This window comes from Papio anubis, chromosome 12 (assembly GCF_008728515.1).
Source record: "Papio anubis isolate 15944 chromosome 12, Panubis1.0, whole genome shotgun sequence".
Lineage (NCBI taxonomy): Eukaryota > Metazoa > Chordata > Mammalia > Primates > Cercopithecidae > Papio > Papio anubis.
The window spans coordinates 77,680,817-77,700,904 of record NC_044987.1 but is presented as its reverse complement, the minus strand read 5'-3'; the positions used below and the strand labels follow the sequence as shown (position 1 = coordinate 77,700,904).

Below are 20,088 nucleotides of genomic sequence, written 5' to 3'. Positions count from 1 at the left end.
CAAACCACTGCTCAGTGAAATAAAAGAGGACACAAACAAATGGAAGAACATACCATGCTCATGGATAGGAAGAATCAATATCGTGAAAATGGCCATACTGCCCAAGGGAATTTATAGATTCAATGCCACCCCCATCAAGCTACCAATGAATTTCTTCACAGAATTGGAAAAAACTACTTGCTACCTGACTTCAAACTATACTACAAGGCTACAGTAACCAAAACAGCATGGTACTGGTACCAAAACAGAGATATAGACCAATGGAACAGAACAGAGTCCTCAGAAATAATACCACACATCTACAGCCATCTGATCTTTGACAAACCTGAGAGAAACAAGAAATGGGGAAAGGATTCCCTATTTAATAAATGGTGCTGGGAAAATTGGCTAGCCATAAGTAGAAAGCTGAAACTGGATCCTTTCCTTACTCCTTATACGAAAATTAATTCAAGATGGATTAGAGACTTAAATGTTAGACCTAATACCATAAAAACCCTAGAAGAAAACCTAGGTAATACCATTCAGGACATAGGCATGGGCAAGGACTTCATGTCTAAAACACCAAAAGCAATGGCAACAAAAGCCAAAATTGACAAATGGGATCTAATTAAATTAAAGAGCTTCTGCACAGCAAAAGAAACTACCATCAGAGTGAACAGGCAACCTACAGAATGGGAGAAAATTTTTGCAATCTACTCATCTGACAAAGGGCTAATATCCAGAACCTACAAAGAACTCAAACAAATTTACAAGAAAAAAACAACCCCATCAAAAAGTGGGCAAAGGATATGAACAGACATTTCTCAAAAGAAGACATTCATACAGCCAACAGACACATGAAAAAATGCTCATCATCACTGGCCATCAGAGAAATGTAAATCAAAACCACAATGAGATACCATCCCACACCAGTTAGAATGGCAATCATTAAAAAGTCAGGAAACAACAGGTGCTGGAGAGGATGTGGAGAAATAGGAACACTTTTACACTGTTGTTGGGATTGTAAACTAGTTCAACCATTATGGAAAACAGTATGGCGATTCCTCAAGGATCTAGAACTAGAAGTACCATATGACCCAGCCATCCCATTACTGGGTATATACCCAAAGGATTATAAATCATGCTGCTATAAAGACACATGCACACGTATGTTTAATGTGGCACTATTCACAATAGCAAAGACTTGGAATCAACCCAAATGTCCATCAGTGACAGACTGGATTAAGAAAATGTGGCACATATACACCATGGAATACTATGCAGCCATAAAAAAGGATGAGTTTGTGTCCTTTGTAGGGACATGGATGCAGCTGGAAACCATCATTCTCAGCAAACTATCGCAAGAACAGAAAACTAAACACTGCATGTTCTCACTCATAGGTGGGAATTGAACAATGAGATCACTTGGACTCGGGAAGGGGAACATCATACACCAGGGCCTATCATGGGGAGGGGGGAGGGGGGAGGGATTGCATTGGGAGTTATACCTGATGTAAATGACGAGTTGATGGGTACTGACGAGCTGATGGGTGCAGCACACCAACATGGCACAAGTATACATATGTAACAAACCTGCACGTTATGCACATGTACCCTAGAACTTAAAGTATAATAATAAAAAAAAAAAAAACTGTGTACAGTACTATGCTGTATATGTTTGCAGCCTAGGAGCAATAGGCTACACCATACAACCTAGAAGTGTAGCAGGCTATATAGCTAGGTTTTAAGTACACTGTGAGGTTCATATAACAAAACTGCCTGTCAATAAATTATTTAGAACATATCCCTGTGGTTAAGCAACATGTGACTGTACTATTCTTCCCAAGGTACCTGTGGGAGGACTTGTATAACTGCACATACAAATGATCTGATGTGGTTGCTCTAACCTTGTTTTAAATACAATGCTAAAAATGCTGAGCATAAAGTAACACTTCTCAATACCTCATCCACTGACCTTCCCTGCTGTAAACAATCAGGGAAGCTGATGCCAAATAGAATCCAGGAACAGTTTTGCTTACTGTGAGTAGTGGCAATTCTATCTTTCCTTATGCTGCTAGGTTTGTGCTTGCCACTCAGTTTTTCCAAATAAATTAGTAATATGTATTTTTGAAAACATACACACAGATTGTAAAACTTTTTGAGACAGAGTCTCGTTGTGTCACCCAGGCTGGAGTGTGGTGGTGTGACCTCAGCTCACTGCAACCCCCTGCCTCCCAGGTTTAATCAATTCTCCTGTTTCAGCATCCCAAGCAGCTGGGACTACAGGCATGCACCACACCAGGCTAATTTTTGTATTTTTAGTAAAGACAGGGTTTCACCATGTTGGCCAGACTGGTCTTGAACTCCTGACCTCAAGTCATCGGCCTGCCTTGGCCTCCCAAAGTGCTGGGATTACAGGAGTGAGCCACCGCACCCTGCCAGATTGTAAAACTTTTCTAAGGGAAAGCATGGAGCTGGTTATCACAAATGCCTTGGTTACTCATGACCTCTGGAGGGGAAGAGAGAGTGGTATGCAACTGGACAGGGGCACTCAGGGAATATCTGTGGGTTATGGTAACATTCTATTCATTTTCCTGATTGGTGAGTCAACAGTTGTTTTATTATTTTAAAAATATGTATGTATTTTATATACTTCTGAATGCATGACACATTTCAGTATTAAAAAATAGTACCTTGAGCAACAGAAAATAAAGTATCGGCAGGGCGTGGTGGTTCATGCCTGTAATCCCAGTACTTTGGAAGGCCAAGGTGGGCTGATCACCTGAGGTCAAGAGTTTGAGACCAGCCTGGCCAACATGGTGAAACCCCGTCTCTACTAAAATACAAAAATTAGCTGGGCGTGGCAGCATGCACTTATAATCTCAGCTACTCAGAAGGCTGAGGCAGAAGAATTGCTTGAATCCCGGAGGCAGAGGTTGCAGTGAGCTGAGATGGAGCCACTGCACTCAGCCTGAGCGACAAGAGTGAGACTCCGTTTCAAAAAAGAAAATTAAGTACTCATTTACATGAAAGCAAAGTCAATTTCATCATTTTACTACAAACAGAAAGATGATCAGGCAAAAATCAGATTACTGCCTTACATTTGTGCTTAAATACTGTCTCCGAATCTTTTCTTGGAATGGGCAGAGCTTCGTAACTTGGAATCGTTCCAAATTACTTTTCATTTTCACTACCTATAAAAGATGAGAAACAATAAATTACAGAGAAATCTCAAAGAAGCTGTAGAGACCAAGAGAAAAACAAACTTCTACATATGAAAGTTACTTTTTTTGTAGAATTTAAATATAAAAAGAAAATAAATATACCAATTATATCCCATTGTTAACGCTTCAATGTGAACATCTTTCAGTCATAAACATTCATTTGGCCAGGCGCGGTGGCTCACGCCTGTAATCCCAGCACTTTGGGAGGCCGAGGTGGGCGGAACACAAGGACAAGAGATTGAGACCATCCTGGCTAACATGGTGAAACCCTGTCTCCACTAAAAATACAAAAATTAGCTGAGTGTGGTGGCACATGCCTGTAGTCCCAGCTACTCGGGAGGCTGTGGCAGGAAAATTGGTGGAACCCGGGAGGTGGAGGTTGCAGTGAACTGAGATCATACCACTGCACTCCAGCCTGCCTACAGAGTGACACTCTGTCTGAAAAAACAAAAACAAACAAAAAAACTCAACTCATTGAAATAGTCACTCATTCACTTATTCATTCATTTAGAGACAGGGTCTCACTCTGTCACCCAAGCTGGAGTGCGGTGGCAAGATCATGCACGGCTCACTGCAGCTTTGACCTCTCTAGGCTCAGGTGATCACCTGAGCTACTTTTCGTAATTTTTGTAGAGACGGGGTTTTGTCACATTGCCCAAGCTGGTCTCGAACTTCTGAGCTCAAGCGATCTGCCTGCCTCGGCCTCCCAAAGTGCTGGGTGTAGGGGCTCATACCACTACACTGAGGTGGAGAATCACCTCAGCCCAGAAGGTAGCGGCTGCAGTGAGCTGAGATCACTCCACTGCACTCCAGTCTGGGTGACAGAATGAGACCCTGTCTCAATAAAAAAAACCAAAATAATTATTGTCTTTCAGTGTATGAATATACCAAATGCTTCTCTAACCAACCCCCTTCTGGAAGATATTTAGGCCATTTCCTCTATCTTAGACAGTGATAGACCATCTCTAGCTAAGTATTTGCATTCCTAATTATTTCCTAAATTTCTAAACGTTGAATTTCATTTGAAGTTTCATTTGCATGCTGAAGTAAAAGCACCTAAAAAAACACTAGCAGTGGAAGAAAGGAATCTTGGCAACATGGTCAACATTGCTCATTTTAAGTTTTTTGTTCTTTTGCAAATTAGTAGGTGAAAATAATATTCTTTTAAAAAATTTATTTATACATTTTTTGGAGACAGAGTCTTGCTATGTTGTCCAGGCTGGTCTCCAATTCCTGGGCTCAAACAATCCTCCCACCTCGGCCCCACCAAAGTGTTGGGATTACAGGTGTGAGCCACCATCGTTGGCCAAAATGTTCTTTTACTGTAGCTTTAATTTATCTGCATGCTGGTGAGTGTGAGCATTTCCCCTTAATCTTCCTAGGTCACTCCATTCTTTAGTGAGTTGCTTGTAAAGTGTTTGCCTATTGTTCTTAATGAGGTCTTTATCTTTTACTTAATCATGGTTTATAAGACCAATTTATAATATTACTATTAATGTTACATTTTTCCATTTGTCAACTGTCCTTTAATGGGTTAAAGGGGTTTTAGTGTTAAATAGCTAGTGCTATATTTGTTGTCAGTTCTTACTTTGGATTTTGCTATCCCTGAAAAACGTATCAAATATAAACAACTTTAATGATGTAATTTGTTTTGGGTCTCTATTCACAGTGGCTTGGAGGTAGATACAAGCTTTAAGTCATATGATTATTAGTTATGAAACTGGTCTCGATCTCAGTTTCCTAATCTATAAAATGGGTACCAATACCTACTCCATAAAGATGCTGTGAGGTTTACATGAAATAATGTATGCAAAAGAGTTATCCCAGTGTCTGTCACATGGTAAAGACTTAATAAAACTGTCCAATTTCAAAACATCTCATAAGTCACTACCACAATTATCTGGCTGTCTTCAGAACTGGTTCTAACCTTTTCTTCTAGGAATGGCGTATTAACAGGAAAGCAGGACCAGAAATGCCGTAGAAGTTCTCCAACAGCTACATATAAGTGTTTCAATTCAGACTGAATATCATTTGGCACCATCTCTGCAAAAGAAGAACGAGGTCCACAGGGTAAGAGCTATTTTAACATATATACAGAATTGAAAAAAATGACCACTCAGAGAATAAACTTGAACATATACTCTGTCAATGCCAAACCAGGATATGCTATTTTCAGATAAGTTAGTAATTTTGGGGCTGAGAGATCATAAAATTTAAAAGCTCTTGGGATTTTAAAGAAATGTTCAGGTTTCCCCTTTATTCTAAGAGGTAGGGGAGAAGAAAGCAGCTTTTAGTATGATATTAGAGAAACTAGCAATGTACCACTATTTGTAATAGTAAGACAGTTCTGAAACCTAAGATCTTGTCTAGATGTGTTTCAGAATCTGAATGTATAAAAACAAATCTACAAAATAGAAATCCCAGGATTATTCCATGGAAAAACCAATAAAAGTTCAGCACTCTCCCCAGCTTGGTTTTTAAAGCTGATTTAGGCAGAAAGATAGTAGTAGAAGATGGCCCGGCACATACGGTTTATGGCTTGCTGTGTTCCTCCCTGCATAAGTGCCCCTCCAGGTGACAGTGCTGTGATGGTACTACTGGCAGCACTACTTGAGAGAACCTGAAAAAAATGAAAATGCAGAAAAACTGGTTTTCCTCTTTTTTTTTTTTTGCCACCTTTCTTTCTTAAATTTTAGTTTTAGAGCAAAAGATGAAGTGTTTTACTTTTGTTTAAATACTACATCATTTACAGTGATCAAAGTGAACTATTTTCCTTGAGGGCAGAAACACAATCTGTGTAGAAAGATGATACCTACAAATCTTCCAGGCATGCCAGGCAAGTCCACAGGGACCTCAAAACTCCCAAGGTTTTCCCTAGTTAAAGCCCTTTCTTAAGTACCAATTCAATTTTAACTTGGGAACTCTTACCACTGAAGGTAAAATGGAGTTTAAGGAAACAGGTAAAACAACATGTTAACCTGTATCCTTTGTTACTGTTAAATTTATTTTTCTAAGAAACAAAATCTTGTTATGTTGCCCAGGCAGAACTTGAACTCCTGGGCTCAAGCAATCCTCCTCCCTCAGCCTCCTGAGTAGCTGGGACAGACTACAGGTATGTACTCCACACCTGGCTTTGCTAACACATACCCTTGAGAGCAGACTGGGGGAGGGGGGAATCAACAGAGCAGAAATTTATTAATCGTCATTTAGTTTTCAAGGAAGTGAATAAATATAGGCAAAAGGGGAAAAATATACTCCCCACTGTATCAACATCAACATTTAGGAAAAAATTGACCTATCTATTCAATGAGTGCCTATCAAGTGCCAGGCACTGTAGGGAGGCACTGCTATAGGGAGGAACAAATAATTTGTGAAACAGCAAGTGCAGGGTTAGCATCTCTAAGATTTTCCAATGAAGTTCTTATGAGCAGAAATCCATCCATGTATAGATTGGATGAAAACATTTTTTCAACTTAGTGTAAAAGTACAGTATGGGACAACCATGAGTCAAGGGGACACTGGAGCTCACTTTATTCCTATCTTCTTTTTGTCAGATACCAGCCTGGGCAATATGGCGAAACCCTGTCTCTACAAAAAATACAAAAAAATTAGTTGGGCGTGGTGGTGCACGCCTGTAGTCCAAGTTACTTGGGAGGCTGAGGTGAGAAGATCATTTGAGCCTGGGAAGTTGAGGCTGCAGTGAGCTGAGATGACGCCACTGCACTCCAGTCTGGGCAACAAAGCAAGACCCTGACTCCAAAAAAAAAAAAAAAAAAAAGAAACAGACTGACTACAGCATAAAAAAATTATGTGGGGAGAGCTGGGCATGGTGGCTCACAATTGTAATCCTAGTGACTCAGGAAGCTGAGGTGGAAGCACCGCTTGAGCCCAGGAGTTCAAGGTTGCAGTAAGCTATGATAGTGCTACTGCACTCCAGTCTGGGTGACAGAAATCTCATCTCTAAATCAAACAAACACCACCACCCCCAAAACAAAAGTTACGTGTGTCTACTTGGGCCCCAGGGCCAGATACTGGACAACTATAGTCTAGATTGAAAGAATTGGTCAAATAATCCCAAGTTGGTTATGTGTGCATATATGTACACATATGTATTTTCTAGCTTTCTGCTGAAGGGACAATGACACCCCAATGGCAATGAGTATACCTAGTGCTCAGATATGTTTTTCTTTTTTTTTGAGACAGAGTCTTACTCTATTGCCCAGGCTGGAGTGCAATGGTGTGATCTTGGCTCACTGCAACCTCTGCCTTCCAGGTTCAAGCAATTCTTCTGCCTCAGCCTCCCGAGTAGCTGAGACTACAGGTATGCACCACCATACCCAGTTAATTTTTGCATTTTTGGTGGACACGGGGTTTTGCCATGTTGGCCTGGGTGGTCTAGAACTCTCGAGTGACCTGCGTGCCTTGGCCTGGCAAAGTGCTGGGACTACAGGCTTGAGTCACTGTGCCTGGTCCCAGATCTTGGTTCCAACCTTAATCCACTCAGTGCTAAAATGAAAATTCCACGCCTGGGGCGGAGCAAATGCAAGATAAGCCTGGAACATCTATCTTACTGCACCATTAAGTAAGGAGGGGCTCAGAATGATGGGGATATTGTCAGACACAGGAGAGCCTGTGTGAAGAGGGTAGGAAGGGTTTGACTATAAAGGGGCATGGGTAGACTTTCTGAGGTGACAGAACTGGTTTTTTTAAATCTTGATTTTGTTGGTGGCTACATAACAGCATGTGTTTATCAAAACTTGTAGACTAGCAGACTTAAAAAGATAAATTTCATTTTGGGAGGCTGAGGTGGGGAATTCAAGACCAGCCTGGGCAACGTGGTGAAACCCTGTTTACACAAAAAAATATAAAAATTAGCCAGGGGTGGTGACGTATGCCTGGAGTCCCAGCTACTTAGCTACTTGAGGGGGCTGAGGTGAGAGGATTGCTTGAACCTAGTCGAGGCTGCAGTGAGCCAAGATTGTGATACTGCACTCTAGCCTGGGAGACATAGTGAGACCCTGTCTCTAAATAAATAAATAAATAAATTTTACTGTATGTTAAGTTGGTTAACAGAAAGAAAAAAATAGCCTGTAATCTCAGCACTTTGGGAGGCCGAGGCGGGTGGATTGCTTGAGCTCAGGAGTTCAAGACCAGCCTGGGCAATACGGCAAAACACTGTCTCTACCAAAAATACAAAAAATTAGCCAGGTATGGTGGTGAGTGCCTGTGGTTTCAGCTGCCTGGGGGGCTGAGGTGGGAGGATCGCTTGAGCCAGAGAGGTGGAGGTTGCAGTGGGCTGAGATCATGCCACTGTGCTACAGCCTGGGTGACAGAGACATGAGACCCCATCTCAAACAAACAAACAAACAAACAAAAAAAACCAAAATAAAAGAAAAAAAAGATAGCAACAGTGTTTAACTCATAGAATAAATGCATCCATGCTGATATAAAAAACAAACAGAGGAGAAGGGAATGAAGGGAATGCTCTTCCTTTCATGTCAGCTGATAACATAGAAGGGCTGATGGAATTAGAAAATCATCATTTAACAACCGCTCTTCCAGGTAAAAATCGTCAATGATTCTAAAAAAACTACTAGATGGAAGTTTGTTGTGTGGTGACACATGCATATAATCCCAGCTACTCAGGAAGCTGAGGTAGGAGGATTGCTTGAGTCTAGGAGTTTGAGGCTGTACGGAGCTATGACTGTGCCACTGCACTCCAGCCTGGGCATCAGAGCAAGACCCTGTCTCTAAAGATAATAATATTAAAAAATAAAACATTTGGTGAGAAATGGGGTATTTACATAGTCTCAAAGTACAGCTCCACAAAATACTTATTAATTACAAAGCGAAAAGTAGTTAACTTTTTGGTGGAAAACCAGGCAAATACTACCTTTAACCAAGTGAAAAAATGTATTATCACAAGCTGGGATATACACAAATCATTTGCCTCCTGATACGACACACAGAGTAGGATACAACATTATTTCTGTGGTATTTCTGGAAAAATGCCTAATGTGAATCTAGTCACGAGGAAACATTAGAGAAATTTAAGGTCATTCTACAAAAATTTGCCCAGTACTCTTTCAGTGTCAAAGTTATGAAAAGACAAAGATTAACAAATCACTCCATTTTAAAGGAGACTAAAAACACATGAGAAACAAATACAACTCATAAACCTGGCTTGGCTGCTGGACCAGAAAGTTTTCTTTTGCTATGTATGGTATAACTGGTGAAAGTGTAGATCTGTAGACTAGATAATACATCATCAATGTTAACTTATTAATTCTATAATTGTATTGTTACTTAAGAGAATGTCTTAGTTTTTTGAAAATATACATCGAAATATTTAGGGGTAAAGGGAAATTATGCCTGTAACCCTCTCTCAAAATGGGTTGGAAAACATTTTTCTGTCACTTTCTGTAAAATCTGAGATTTTGAAATAAAAAGTAAAAAAGTAAGTCTTGATGTGTGATAAATACCATAATATAGGTATACACTCTGCCTCAGTGCTCATAAAAACGGAGAAAAGGAAAAAACAAATTCTTCTTTGCACAAGTTAAGGATTACTTTCCAAAGGCAATGAAACTGGAGCTGAGTCCTGAGTAATTATTAGTTCCTTGGGGGAGAAACAGGGCTAAGGGTATTCTAAGGAGAAAGAGTATGAGTCAAAGCACAGGAAGCATGAAGGAGATAATGTGATCAAAAGATTCTGGACAGCTTAGTGTGTTAGGCTGGAGTACGGAACCTGTGGCCATGTGTGGAAGGGAGTAGTGGAGACTATGGCTGAAGATGAGACTCGAGTAGTGGGCAGGGACCAGACTAGAAAGAGTTTTGCAGGCCAGACAAAGGCACTCAGACTACTGCAATGAAAGGAGGCAGTGAAGATTTTCCAGCTGCAGTGATAAAATACATGTTTTTATTTTAAAATATTTATTTATCTATTTGAGATGGAGCTTCGCTCTTGTTGCCCAGGCAATGGTGTGGTGTCAGCTCACTGCAACCTCTGCACCTCACCCGGGTTCAAGTGATTCTCCTGCCTCAGCCTCTTGCATAGCTGGGATTACAGGTGTGTACCAGCAAGCCCAGCTAATTTTTAAATTTTTAGTACAGACAGGGTTCCACCATGTTGGCCAGGCTGGTCTCGAACTTCTGACCTCACATGATCCACCCACCTCAGCCTCCCAAAGCATTAGGATTACAGGCATGAGCCACTGCACCTGGCCAAAATAAGTGATTTTAGAAAGGCAACTTGTAGTAGCAATATGGAAAATCAGTCAGGTTTGCCCAAATAAGGGTGATAGAATCAAGAAGTATTATTGAAGGCAGAACTGACAAACTGTTGATCAACTGAAGTACGAAGAAAAACAAAGAACAATGATGAGCTGTTTTACATATTTTGAGCCTGAGTCATGCAAAATATTCAGAGAATAATGTCCAGAGAGAATTTGGAAAGCTGGGAGATTTTCCCAATAAAAGTATACAGAAGTAAAAATCACAAAATTCATCACCTTATTTTTCATTATCATCTTCAGATGCCTCTTGAATGTGCCAAACACCTTTTCTCGCTACCTCTTGATTTTTTCAATTTATTTATCAGAACTATGTCTTTAAACCCAATTATAATATTAGTTGTATAGTTCAATCTGCTTGTGCTCATAAACTGAGGGAGAAACTATGGGAATTCTGGTCTTCAAACAGTAGAAGTCACCTACCTGAGTTAACTGGGGTGTATAAGCTTCCATTTCTTGTTTAACACTTTGAAAAGAATTAATAATGTCCTGACTTGTTGCATACTGTAGTGACTGGATTGGAGTTGGACCATGATAATACCTGCAGGTTAGCACAGAAGAAATTACTAATCACACACAGTAAAGATGCTCAACATTTGTCTTTGCAACATTTTAGCAGTCAGAAAAAAGTTCCCCTCAAGGCAAAAAACGGTAACTATATAGTTAAAGAGATTTCAATAAAATAATTTCAATAAAATAATTTAACTCCCATAAGGGCAATAAGAAGGCAACAGCAGAAAGATCCAACATTTATTGTCATGGGTTTGATCATTTTTGCTTTCCTGAGAAGCATAAATTTTAAACAAAAAAGGATATTGTACTTTAATAGTGACAAACTGATGAAAACATGACTGCTGTACTTGCAGGATATATTTTGGACTGAATTGTGTTACATAGCTATTCTGCTTAATATTGACCAAACTTACCTATCTGACTTCTTGAGGTTTAGTGCAATCGTTTTTACAGAGTTATTTTTCCCCAAGTCTTCATATTCAATGGACTCTTGTAATTTCGCCTATAATTATTAACACAGTTCTTTTTATTTGGTCACAACTTTCTCTTACAAAATAAACATGACTGAAAAAATAAAACTGTACAGAGAGTAAAAAATGAAGTCTTCCCACCATGAGCTTCACTTCCTAGAGATGACTGTTCTACAAATGGTTGAACCAATTTTCTCAACCAATACTTAGGAGTACTAGTTTTCTTACACTTTGACCACATGAAGTATTACTGAACTTTTTACTTTTGCCAATCTGGTAGGTGAAAGTTTACATTTTATTATTTTTTCCCCAAATGAATGATGTTATGCTGACCGCTATTTTTATATTGGGTACTTTTTAAAAAATAAGACTTTTTTAAATATTAAGGAAACAGTCTTTTACTTTATGTGTTGTAAATACTTTATCTTCCAGTTTGGTATTTTTTTGTTTTAATTATAAAAAAACCATCTCCTCGGCACATGCCTGTAATTCCAGCTACTTGGGAGGTTGAGGCAGGAGAATCGCTTGAACCCGGGAGGCAGAGGTTGCAGTGAGCTGAGATCACGCCACTACGCTCCAGCCTGGGCGACAAGAGTAAGACTTCATCTCAAAAAAAAAAAAAAAAATCTGCCTCTTTGCCTGCTTTTTGCTTATACATCTGGGGCTTTTTTTTTTTTTTTTTTTTTTCCCCTAGGCGCAAATCACCATCTCCCCAGCTGAACTCAGCCTCCTAAATTGCTGAGATTATAGGCACATGCTACCAAGCCCAGCTTGTGGCTTAATTTTTGCTTGAATCTTGGATCCACTCAGAATTTATTTTGGATTAGGAGTAAAATACGGAATCTAAGTTTCTTCCTTTTTTTTTTTTTTTTTTTGAGACAGCGTCTCGCTCTGTCACCCAGGCTGGAGTGCAGTGGCGTGATCTTGGCTCACTGCAAGCTCCGCCTCCTGGGTTCACGCCATTCTCCTGCCTCAGCCTCCCAAATAGCTGGGACTACAGGCGCCCGCCACCTCGCCCGGCTAATTTTTTGTATTTTTAGTAAAGACGGGGTTTCACCGTGTTAGCCAGGATGGTCTCGATCTCCTGACCTCGTGATCCGCCCACCTCGGCCTCCCAAAGTGCTGGGATTACAGGTGTGAGCCACCGCGCCCGGCCTGGGAATCTAAGTTTCTTTTAACAAAATTATCGATCAGTCCTTCTAACACCATTTGTAAAATAATTCATCTTTTCTCACTGACTTTTAAAATGTCATGTGTATCATATATATGCTTAATTCCTCCATGTATTTGGGTTTACTTCTGGACTCTTTATTTTTACTAATTTTATTCATTAATTTCATTAATCTGTTACCCCCTGTGCTAGTAACAACCTGCTTAAATTTTTACAGCCTTGTAATAATAAAAACATATTACTTATGAAAGATACATGATCTATGTAAACATTTGTGCAAATCAGCCTTGCAATGTCTTCCTCTACAAAGCTATGAAATTCATCTGGTCAACTCTTATTGACTACCAAGACTAGAATCAGAACATTCAGGTTATTAACTATATCTCAAATAAGGTCAATCTGAAAATTTAACATTTTAAATTGCTCCAACTTTAAGATTCTAAATAGTCCCTTTATGGTACAGAACAAATCTGACCTCCTCATATGATACTCAGAGAAACACATCCTTACCTAGACTCAGCCTAACTTTTTTTTCTTTTTTTATTACTTTCTCAACCCTATACCCTTCAGCCAACTTCAAAGATTACTGATGTCTTCATGATTTTTGACATATGTCAAGCTTATTTCTACCCCTGCTGTCGCCTTACCTATGACATGTCCCTACCCAAGCTCCCGTTAACAATCCAAATCCTAAACTTATGCCAAGGCCTAGTTAGGTCACCTGACTTTCACACTTAACTGAAAGCTCCATCAAGGTAGGGACTCTGTCTGCTATTAATTCTGAATCTCTCATTCTACAAGTGAGATAATCTATAAATTGTAACCCTTTATAGAATAAAGAGCAGTCAACCACTGACTTGGAAGAATAGTTAGAGCCAGCATTTACTACTGAATACTGATAGCCCCTGACTTATAATGGTTTGACTTGGAATTTTTCAACTTTATGATGGTGTCAAAGTGATACACATTCAGTAGAGAAACCATACTTTGAATAGCCATACATTGTTTTTCACTTTCAGTATTCAATGAGTTACATGAGATATTCAACATTTTATTACAAAATACGCTTTACAGCAGGTAATGCTGCCCAACTATAGGCTAATCTAAGTGCTCGGAACACGTTTAAAGTAGGATAGGCTAAACTATGGTGTTCCATACATTAGGTGTATTCAATGCATTTTTGATTTACAGTATTTGCAACTTCTGATGAGTTTACTGGGATGTAGACCCATTTAAGTCGAGAAGTATCTGATTTGTAAAAATTCACACAAATAAATAAATTTCTTTTTTATTTTTTGAGATGGAATCTTGCTCTGTCATTCAGGCTGGAGTGTAGTGGTGCGATCTCCGCTCACTGCAAACTCCACCTCCCAGGTTCAAGTGATTTTCCTGCCTCAGCCTCCCAAGTAGCTGGAATTATAGGTGCACGTCACCACGCCTGGCTAATTTTTGTATTTTTAGTAGAGACATGGTTTCACCATGCTGGCCAGGCTGTTCTAGAAATTCTGACCTCAAGTGATCCACCCACCTTGGCCTCCCAAAGTGCTGGGATTACAGGCATGAGCCACGGCACCTGGCCAAGAAATTTCTGATAACTTGTTCACCACCAAGAATCAAGGGTACTCAGTGCAACAGTATACAAAGAAAGCATCACTTAATAGATTTCTTCTCTAACTTCTTTATAACTTATATTTTAGTTTTGCTTTAGTTCAAAAAAGAAATACCTTACTGGCTTTATTAATTTTACAGGTAATACATGCCTGTAAAAACATTAAGTTACTGAAATAGGCCGGCACAGTGGCTCATGCCTGTAATCCCAGCACTCTGGGAGGCCGAGGTGGGCAGATCACATGAGGCCAGGAGTTCAAGACCAGCCTAGCCCACATGGCAAAATTCCGTCTCTACTAAAAATACAAAAATTAGCCAGGTGTGGTGGTGCATGCCTGTAATCCCAGCTACTCCGGAGGCTGAGGCAGAAGAATCGCTTGAATCCAGGAGGCAAACGTTGCAGTGAGCTGAGACTGCACCACTGCACTCCAGCCTGGGTGACAGAGCAAGACTCTGTCTCAAAAAAACAAACAAACAAACAACAACAACATTAAATTACTGAAATAAATGAAAGAAATTAAGACTTATCCTTAATCTCTTTATTGAAAGATAACTGTTTAGCATATTCATTTGAAGGCCCTTTCAAAGCTCACAAACTAATTTTTTGTGCATAAAACTGTACTGTACAATCTGTTCTGTGAACTCTTTGATGCAATATATCATTAATGCTTTCAAAATAATTAATAGTTGCATCAGTCTCTATTGTATAAATGCACTACAGATAACAGAATCCTTGCTACTGTCTTTATTGTGATATTGTAACGAATATTTCTATCTAAATCTTAGTATGCCTTTCTTAAGAACTAAATGTCCACAAGTAGAACTAAGGATATAAAGCTTTAAATGTTTAATACACATTGCCTGACTGCTCTCTAAGAAAGCTTTATCCTAATTAGGAAGGGAGGTACAAAATAGCTTGGCAAAGTTGCAGGAGAATATACAAGAAGCTAATTCTGTCCATCCTTCTCCACAACCTCAAATGATTTCATCAATATTTAATGAGAAGACACCTTCAGCTCTGAAATGCTAGGTTTACAGGGCTAATTCACTTTCTTTTAAAAATCATATACATGAAACTTTGGCTTTTCTGTCACATTGCCTCTGTTAAACGAAGATTTTATTCCCAGAGAACAAAAATCACATATAATAACAATCTATATGTATGTGTACATGTGGGGAAAATAAACAAACAAACAAAAAACAATAAAAATGGCTAACAGGCTAGAGTCAATGGAAAGTTGGCTGGCAAGCCAAAGCTGGGGAAATACTCTTTGTAATGCTATACACTTTAAGCTAAATGCTTAACATCTTGGTCAGAAGAACTGAGTCATAGGAAATAAGCATATATAGTTCTTGCAGTTACGTAAAGTATTTGGAGAAACTTGAGACCCAAATGGTTCATATTTTTTTTGCCCATACCCTTTTGACTGCTGGCTGAAAGCAGTCTGCATCTCCGGAATTTCCATCCATGCTGCTGGGCTCACTATTTTGTTCATTTTGTGCTTCTCTTAAAACAAAGGGAAAAAAAAAAGTTAACGTTAAAAACCACAACCAAAACACCACAACTGCATCTGGATATCTTGAAAAGCCCAGTTACTGCACCTCTGCATTTATACTTAACTGTTTTCTGAGTCCAGCTGCCAGGACCATGGCACTGTGATGGTTAAATCTCTTGATGATGGCAGCATTACTATTCTCTTTTATGGATTTAGAATTGGAAGCAGATGGCACAGAGGAAATGCCATAGCCCTGTGAGAAATAATTTAGTAGATTAAACATTTTTTAAAAAGGTTCTGCTTTCTTAAGACATGCTTAGCTGAAAAAATTTGCTGGACGATGGGACTTTATTATTTTTCACGAACATTACTAAATATTTATGAGCAAACATTTAAAAACAAGTGACATTATACACACAGAAGATTAACAAATAGCACTAACTTGTTATAGCATTACAAAATACATCTTAAACTGAATTCTTCTCTTTTTTTTTTGAGTCCCGCTCTGTTGCTCAGGCTGGAGGGCAACCTTTGCCTCCTGGGTTCAAGTGATTCTCCTGCCTCAGCCTCCTAAGAAGCTGGAATTACAGGTGCCTGCCACCACAGCCAGCTAATATTTTGCATTTTTAGTAGAGATGGGGTTTCACCATGCTGATCAGGTTGGTTTTGAACTCCTGACCTCAAATGATCTGCCCACCTCGACCTCCCAAAGTGCTGAGATTACAGGTGTGAGCCACTGTGCCTGGTCTGTATTTCTCTTTTAAAGAACAATTTGGATCTAGTTATCAAAACATTAAATAGAAGTGATAGAGGCCAGGATGCCTGTAATCCCAGCACTTTGGGAGGCCAAGGTGGGCGAGTCACCTGAGGTCAGGAGTTCAAAACTAGCCCGGCCAACATGGTGAAACCTCATCTCTACCAAAAATACAAAAATCAGCCAGGTGTGGTGGCATACACCTATAATCCCAGCTGCTTGGGAGGCTGAGTGAAGCAGGAGAATCCCTTGAACCAAGGAAAACTGAAATGGCACAGTGAGCTGAAGTTGCCACTGCTCTGAGCCTGGGTGATGAAGCGAGACCTGTCTCAAAAACAAAACAAAACAAAAAAACAAACAAAAAAAAGCAAATAAAAAGAATAGAATATAATTAGGAAAAGTAGACTATATGATAGAAAGATAAAGTCAAAATTCTTTTCTAACATTAATCTAGAGCAAAATAAGCACTTTCCAAGTTCTATAAAGTAGGATAAAAGATAATAAAATGAGGCGGTAGCGGTGGCTCAAGCCTGTAATCAACACTTTGGGAGGCCGAGGCCAGGCGGATCTGCGAGGTGGGGGTCAGACCATCCAGCTGGCAATTGAAACAAATCTCTACTAAAAAATACAAAAAAACTGGCAGACAGGAGTGAAAAGCGGGTGCCTGTAGTCCCAGCTACCTAGGAGGCTGAGGCGGGAGAATGGTGAACCCGGGGTGGGCTTGCGGTGAGCTGAGATCCGGCCACTGCACTCCCACAGCCACCAGGCTGACAAGGAGCCGACTCCGTCTCAAAAAAAAAAAAAGATAATAAAATAGAGATTTTTTGAACAGAGTCTCACTTAGTCGCCCAGGCTGGAGTGCAGTGTGATCTCCAGCTCACTGCAAGCTCATGCCTCCCGAGGTTCAGCCATTCTCCTGCCTCAGCCTCCCGAGTAGCTGGGACTACAGGCGCCGCCCGCCTCGCACAATAATTTTGCATTTTTAGTAGAGGCGGGGTTTCACCGTGTTAGCCAGGATGGTCTCGATCTCAGCCTCGTGATCCGCCCGCTATTTAAAGCTGGGATTACAGGCGTGAGCCACCGCGCCTGGCCGAGATTATGTTTTAAAACATGTACTGAGTGCATGCTACTTGCTAGACCATGTAGATACAAAACTGATTAAGACCCCATGCCATAGAAGCTTAAATACTAGTTAGTGGGAAGCTGGGCTGGAGAGAATTACTAATCAATCCCACTGGAGAAGAGGGTTTGAAAAAGCTACAGAGAAAACCATAAGATAAACTGGTGCTTGCCAAGTAGATCCAGGAGACAACAACATTTCAGGGAGAGGAAACTGCTTAAACAAAGAAAGAGGCACTGTGGTCCCGATTATTTGGGAGGTTGAGGCAGAAGAACTGTTGAGCCGAAGAGTTCAAGTCCAGCCTGGCAACATAGTGAGACCCTGTCTCTATTTAAAAATAAAACAAAACAAAAGCAAAGAAGCAACGTAGCACATATTGTGACATGAGACTGTATATGGTTCAATATACTGAGAAATAATGATGGTCCAGGAATTGGTGAGGCTAAAAAGGTAAAAGATCATAAGACTCACATGTGCTGGGCATGGTGGCTCATGCCCGTAATCCCAGCACTTTGCGAGGCTGAGGTGGGTGGGTCACCTGAGGTTGGGAGTTCAAGACCAGTCTTGGTCAACATGGTGAAACCCTGTCTGTACTCAAAATACAAAAATTAGCTGGCTGTGGTGTGTGCCTGTGATCCCAGCTACTCAGGAAGCTGAGGGAGAAGAATTGCTTTAACTCAGGAGGCGGAGATTGCAGTGAGCCGAGATCACGCCACTGCACTCCAGTCTGGGCAACAGGGCGCGACTCCATCTCAAAAAAAAAAAAAGATCCATATGCTGTTCATCCATGTATCAAATAATTACTAAGTGATTATTACTACATGACATGTACTGGGAACAGGCCAATAAACAGAACAAAGTCAGCTTCATCAAGATTACACTCTGACAGGAGAGTGAATGGAATTATCAAGTAAAACAAGGTAAACAAAACTTTTTTTTGAAAGTGGAAAATGTTATTGAAGAAAATAGAGGGTAACATGATGAAGTGACTGAATTTGCGGGTGGTCAGAGAAAGCCTTTCTGATGAAGCAACTTTTTTATTTTTAATTTTAAAATTTTTATTTTTTTTTGAGACAGGTTCTCACTCTGTTGTCCAGGCTGGAGCACAGTGGCCCAATCACAGTTCACTGCAGCCTTGACCTCCTGGGATCAAGTGATCCTCCTGCCTCAGCCTCCCAGGTAGCTGGGACTAGAAGTATATACCACTATGCCCAGCTAATTTTTAAATTAAAAAAAAAAAAAAAAAAAAAGTTTAGAGATGGGGTCTCACAATGGACTCAAATGATCCTCTCACCTCAGTCTCCCAAAGTGCTAGGATTAAAGGCATGAGCCACCCCACCCAGCGGGAAATGACATTACAACAGATATCTAAAGATAGGCAGAAGCTGGTTAGGGGACAAGCAGCTAGAAGAACAGTTAAGTGCATAAGCCCTGAGGTAGAAAAAGCGTGGCATGGAACTGAAAGGTTATTATGTCTAAGGCATGAATGAGTGGAAGTGCCCCATCTGAGAAGAATGCAGGAGCCAAATCAAGCAGTCTTGTAGGAATTTTGATTTTATTCTAAGTTCAATGAGAAGATAATGAAGAATTTCATATAGGGGATTATTAGGATCTGATTTGTATTATAATCCTTTCTCTTTTTTTTGAAACGGAGTCTTGCTCTGTTGCTCAGGCAGGAGTGCAGTGGTGCAATCTTGGCTCATTGTAGCCTCTGCCTCCCCAGTTCCAGCGAGTCTCCTGCCTCGGCCTCCTGGGTAGCTGGGATTACAGGCATGCGCCACCAGGCCTGGCTAATTTTTGTATTTTTAGTGGAGATGGGGTTTCACTATATTGGCCAGGCTGGTTTTGAACTCCTGACCTCAGGTGATCCACCCGCCTCAGCCTCCCAAAGTGCTGGGATTATAGGCACAAGCCACTGCGCTTGGCCTATATTATAATTATTACTGCTAGAGGAGAATTAACTATAAAAGACAAGACAGCAAAAATAAAGGTCAGTTAGGAGGCTAAGACAAGCAAACAGGCCAAACATGATGATACCATAAACACAAAAGGGTGTAAGCGTCTGTGTAGATCCCACAGATGAGAGGTGTATTGTATAAGGCTTGCTGATACACTGAATGCTGGATGTAACAGAAGGAAAACATGGCTGGCTGCAATGGCTCACGCCTGTAATCTCAGCACTTTAAGAGGCTGAGGTGGAAAAACAGCTTGAGCCTAGGAGTTCGAGACCAGCCTGGGCAACACAGCAAGACCCTGTCTCTACAAAAAATAAAAAAATTAGCCAGGTGTAGTAGCCTGTGCTACAGTCCTAGCTACTCAGGAGACTGAGGCAGACTGCTTAAGTCCAAGAGGTCAAGGTTGCAGTGAGCCATGATTGTGCCATTGCACTCCAGCCTGGGTGACAGAGTAAGCCTGCCATAAAAAAGAAGAGGAATAATTAAGGAGACTCGCCAACTCCCAG

At 40.4% G+C, this 20,088-nt stretch overlaps 1 protein-coding gene across 7 annotated transcripts in view; it reads right to left on the bottom strand.

The window, feature by feature from the left end:
* The window catches only part of GTF2H1 (general transcription factor IIH subunit 1), a 51,503-nt gene that overhangs the window by 9,235 nt on the left and 22,180 nt on the right, over positions 1–20,088 (bottom strand). For all 7 annotated transcript variants that reach the window (XM_021925974.2, XM_021925975.2, XM_021925971.2 and 4 more), the window contains 7 exons: positions 15,879–16,006; positions 15,677–15,764; positions 11,422–11,510; positions 10,919–11,036; positions 5,733–5,823; positions 5,131–5,246; positions 3,081–3,173 (listed from right to left, as the gene is read on the bottom strand). In XM_021925974.2, coding sequence (XP_021781666.2) covers positions 3,081–3,173; positions 5,131–5,246; positions 5,733–5,823; positions 10,919–11,036; positions 11,422–11,510; positions 15,677–15,764; positions 15,879–16,006 — 723 coding nt within the window. The remainder of the gene's footprint in view (positions 1–3,080; positions 3,174–5,130; positions 5,247–5,732; positions 5,824–10,918; positions 11,037–11,421; positions 11,511–15,676; positions 15,765–15,878; positions 16,007–20,088) is intronic.